The 5,164-nt window shown below is 38.4% G+C and overlaps 1 protein-coding gene across 1 annotated transcript in view; it reads left to right on the plus strand.

Moving 5' to 3' along the window:
* NUFIP2 (nuclear FMR1 interacting protein 2) overlaps nt 1-5,164 on the plus strand; it is a 22,022-nt gene that overhangs the window by 1,537 nt on the left and 15,321 nt on the right. Inside the window, exon 2 of the mRNA XM_029926795.1 lies at nt 3,837-5,164. Coding sequence (XP_029782655.1) covers nt 3,837-5,164 — 1,328 coding nt within the window. The remainder of the gene's footprint in view (nt 1-3,836) is intronic.

Below are 5,164 nucleotides of genomic sequence, written 5' to 3' on the forward strand. Positions count from 1 at the left end.
GGGGGGGGGTGAGGGAGAGGGCGAGTTTTTTTGACTCCTATTTCTCGTCCTTAAGGAAGAACCGCGGTGGCTCATCCATGAGGTTGGTTCACTACCATCTTGCCTCGGACGAGGCTTTTTTCCCATGTTAAAAGGAAAGATGTTTTCCTATTTTTACACCGTCACCAAACCCCAAATGCTTGGTTTTAACAAATGTGAAATGGAGGGTGAAAGTCATTTTAGGTAACATCTGAGAAGAAATGAACTTAAAAGTTTGTGACCAGGCAGATTTTTTTTTTAACAAGTTGAAGGTTCTTTATAAATTGAAGAGAAATGAAGGGAATGGTAAGAAAATGGATGTACAGCCCAGCATATCAAATTTAATACAAGCAGTGACTGAGAGCTGGAGGAAAATGTTTTAACTTAAAGACAAATTGGAGTGTCAGATTTTCCACTTTTGGGGGGTAGGGACTGGTGATATGGTGTGCAGTGGCAATGAACATGTAAATATATTGAATATTTAATCTTAACAGATTTGGAACAGTTTAAAAACTATTCGAAAGTGTACAACACTAAATCTTTTACCTCCAGGCCTTTTTCAACTTAGAGACCAGGAAATCTTCCTTTATTATGGTTTCTTGGAATATAAGACAGTATTACTGTGCAGATTGGAAAGTTTTATTTTGTTGGCCAGGAGTCCTCTGTACATAAGAAGCAGCCCTTGAACCATTCAAGGTGGCATTCTTCAAATCAGTAGGTCTTATCCTGGAAGAGAATAAAGAGGAAACACTGGGTTTAGCAATTTTGAGAGAATGTAAACAATTTGGGATGAACGTTTTTTATGTATGGCTTGGTTACAGTACTGTTGCTTCAACATGTATGATGCTAATTTACTAAGAAAGTTTAGGATTTTTGAAATGTATCTGTTGTATGTTGGAGTGGGCTTTTATGACCCATTACCCACAAACCTATAAAGAGGAACCTGTTTTCTTTATCCAGAAGAGGGCGCAACAGAGGGCCAAATGTGTTCAGTAAGTTCAGTTTCTAATCCAAAAGCTAGGTTTATCAGGACTCAAGTTTTGCACAGTCCATTTTAAAGTAGTGTTAGATGCTAACATGGCAGACCTGAATAATAAAGGTGCACAGAGCCCTTTGATGTCTCTCAGTAATTCTGTTGTGTTTGCATATCTTAAATACTGAAGTTTTAAAAAGCATGTTTTTTTGTTATTAAAACTTCCGGAGTATAGTGGCTCTGAACTGTTACTAAATTGGTGATTTCTGATCTTGGAGCCAACAAATACTAGGAATTTTAGGGAAAAAATCTGGTTCACTTAAGTTTTGGCTTTGGTCTAAGTTAGTTTGGACATTGAATTTTTTTTGTATTTAAAACCGTTTGCTTACTTTTGAGAAAGTTATGACTAATGGGTTTAAGAGATGGATTTAAGAGTACAAAACTTTGTTTAGCCTGCTAGCATGTTAAATGGTATGTTTTTCTTTTGGTCTAGAGTTGTATACAGGTAAACTTGTATCTGTTAATGTTGAGAGCTCCTGTTTAGGAAACTGCTGCTTCTTTAAAGAAAAAAGAATCTTTCAGAAAATATCCTACCGAAGCAGGGGTTTCTTCTTTAGTAGTTTCTTTCTTCAGTAGTTTCGTAGTTAGAATTTTTCCACCAAAAGTTTGACCTGATTGGCTATCAGAGCTCTCTCAGCAGCCAAATAAAATAAAATTAGAATTCTACATAAGTTAACAAAATACATTTTGTTGGGGGGGCACCTGGGTGGCTCAGTTGGTGGAGAGTCTGACTTCAGCTCAGATTATAATCTCAGTGGCTCCAGAGTTTGAGCCCTGCCTTGGGGGCTCCACATAGTGTGGAACCTGTTTGAGATTCTCTCTCAAACTAAGTAAGTAAGCTTTAAAAATACAAGTATTTTGTGAGGCAGGGGTGCACCTGGGTGACTCAGTCAGTTGAGTGTCCGACTCTTGATTTCAGCTCAGGTCATGATCTCAAGGTTGTGGGATCAAGCCCCGCATGGGGCTCCACACTGAGGTTGGAGTCTGCTTAAGGTTCTCTCTCTACCCTACCTCTCTCCATGTGAGTGCTTGCTCTCTTGGGTGTGCTTCCTCTAAAAAAATTTTAAGGCAAAATTATTTTATGGTACAAATTTTGTGTATGTGCTGCTGAAGTGAGCACTTTATGGTACAAGTTTTTTATGGTTCAGACTTAGAAATGATTATGCCTTAAGTATATTTTCTTGAATTGTTTTCTGGAAGTTAATACAGTAGAAGAAAACGCCTTTATTTGTTCATTTTTAGTGTCCTGTGATACAAAATGAATGCCTTAAAATTATAGTATATTCTGTTGTGAATATTCCCAACTTATGTTCTATTCCATATCACATTCTTTTAAAGCAGCAATTCTGAAACCTAAAAAAAAATTCAAAAACTTATATTCCTTATGCGCTTTTTTCTTCCTTTTTAAAAATTTAAGTTTGTTTTGAGAGTGAGAGTGCACGTATGGGCGCAAGCAGAAGCTGGAGAGAAGCAGAGAGAGAAAGAGAATCCCAAGCAGGCTTAGCGTGGTCAGCTTGGGGCTTCACAAATTGTGAGATCATGACCTGAGCTGAAACCAAGAGTCAGACAGTAAACCGACTAATCCACCCAGGCATCCCTAGATCCATTATGCTTTTAAAATGCATATATCTATACCATATTGGGAATTAAAACAAATTTTCAAAACAATATACAAGCTCGCATGCCTTATAACCTTCATAGACTAAACGCCACAAGAATGAATGAAAGTGACGAATACACATTACTTGTATTATTGAATACTTTTCTGAAGGTTGCCTTAAATGAATGTGTGTGTATCCTTATATTTATCTGCTTCTGATGACCTCAAAATGCTTTTGGGAACATTTTGTAAAAAGGTAGAGAACTAATATCTCTATTTTCCTGGTAGGGAAATGGGAATAGTAATGTTAGCAGTTGAATAATGTAGGGTGATAAACTGTATGGCAGTTGAAGATCTTAAATTAAGCTTGAACACCGTAACAGTTTTTAAATTAGATACCTTTTGTTGTAGTTTTGTTAGTAATCATTATCACATCACTTGTGTAGGAAGTATTACTTAGTGGTAGAAAACCATGTTCCAGGCCAACTGGAATTCAGATTTCCAGTTATCTGACTTAGACAAGTTAATTTCCCTGAGAGTCTTTTTACCCAGATGTAAAATGAAGAAAGTATTTTAAAGGAGTTAGAAACATTGGTACATAGGTGGTCTAGTTTCATGCATTAACAGTATGATCTAATGTCTGGGAGTTGTCAAAATAGATTCAAGATTAGTAAAAGTTCACAAGTGTTAGATTTTTGTTCAGCAGAATGCAGTAGAAACTGCTTGTGGTGACCACCAGCCATTTGTAGTTTTATAGAAAGGGATTCTTTAATTTCCCTGAAATACATACAGTTATTGTATCCGTATAACTTGATTTTGCCCAAAGGGTAGCTCTGCTGTTAACTGTAAAGACAATTTTATAGCAGCCTTGTGGGAGCAGTAGGGAAGTTGATTCTGTTAGATGAGAGATATGATGGCATACTGCTTAAGAGTTCATGTTCTTTCTGACCTCAAACTTTGGTTTGAATACTAACTGGTTCATTCAGTCTCTTGCTTGGCAGACTTCTAATCGGTAATATGGGGCTGACAAGTGTTCTTGTAGTTGTGAAATAATAAAGATGATAACGCTAATGCTCATAGCAAAGTGTCTAGCACATAGTAAATCGTCTTTAAGTGTCAAGTAGTACTGTAATTTATATTTTGTAATTGTAAAACAGAACCTTTTTTTCCCCCCTCTCTCTCTAGGCTATGGTGAACTAAATGGTAATGCTGGAGAAAGAGAAATATCTTTAAAGAGCCTGGGTTCTGATGAAGCTACCAACCCTATTTCCAGGGTCCTCAATGGCAACCAACAAATCGTAGACACTAATTTGAAGCAGACTCTAAAGGCCAGCACCTTTGGGAAAGCAGGAATTAAAACCAGGAATTTCATTCAGAAGAACAGTATGGACAAAAAGAATGGGAAATCTTATGAAAATAAATCTGGAGAGAACCAGTCTGTAGAGAAGACTGATACTGTAGCAATTCCAAATGGTGTTGTAACAAATAATTCTGGCTATATTACTAATGGTTATATGGGCAAAGGAGCAGATAATGATGGTAGTGGATCTGAGAGCGGATATACCACTCCTAAAAAAAGGAAAGCTAGGCGCAATAGTGCCAAGGGATGTGAAAACCTTAATTTAGTACAGGACAAAATAATGCAACAGGAGACCAGTGTCCCAACCTTAAAACAGGGACTTGAAACTTTCAAGCCTGACTACAGTGAACAAAAGGGAAATCGAGTAGATAGTTCAAAGCCCATTTGGAAGTATGAAACTGGGCCTGGAGGAACAAATCGAGGAAAACCTGCTATGGGTGATATGCTGCGGAAAAGCTCTGATATTAAACCCGGTGTGAGCGGCAAAAAGTTTGATGACCGGCCCAAAGGAAAGCATGCTTCTGCTGTTACCTCCAAAGAGGACTCTTGGACCCTATTTAAACCACCCCCGGTTTTTCCAGTGGACAATAGCAGTGCTAAAATAGTTCCTAAAATAAGTTATGCAAGCAAAGTTAAGGAAAACCTCAACAAAGCTGTACAGAACTCTTCTGTGTCCCCATCTTCATCCTCTTCATCATCTGCTGGGGAAACTCAGACCCAGTCTTCAAGTCGGTTATCCCAGGTCCCTATGTCAGCGCTGAAATCTGTTACTTCGGCCAGCTTTTCTAATGGGCCGGTTTTAGCAGGGACTGATGCAAGTGTGTATTCTCCAGGGGGTCAGCCACTGTTAACTACTGCTGCTAATACTCTAGCACCCATCTCTTCTGGGACTGATTCAGTTCTCCAGGACCTGAGTCTGACTTCAGCAGCTGTTGAACAAATTAAATCTAGCCTTTTCATCTATCCTTCAAATATGCAAACTGTGCTGTTGAGCACAGCACAAGTGGATCTACCCTCTCAGACAGATCAGCAAAACCTGGGGGATATCTTCCAGAATCAGTGGGGTTTATCATTTATAAATGAGCCCAGTGCTGGCCCTGAGACTGTTATTGGGAAGTCATCAGATCATAAAGTGATGGAGGTGACATTTCAA

The sequence above is a fragment of the Suricata suricatta genome, chromosome 17 (genome assembly GCF_006229205.1).
Source record: "Suricata suricatta isolate VVHF042 chromosome 17, meerkat_22Aug2017_6uvM2_HiC, whole genome shotgun sequence".
NCBI lineage: Eukaryota > Metazoa > Chordata > Mammalia > Carnivora > Herpestidae > Suricata > Suricata suricatta.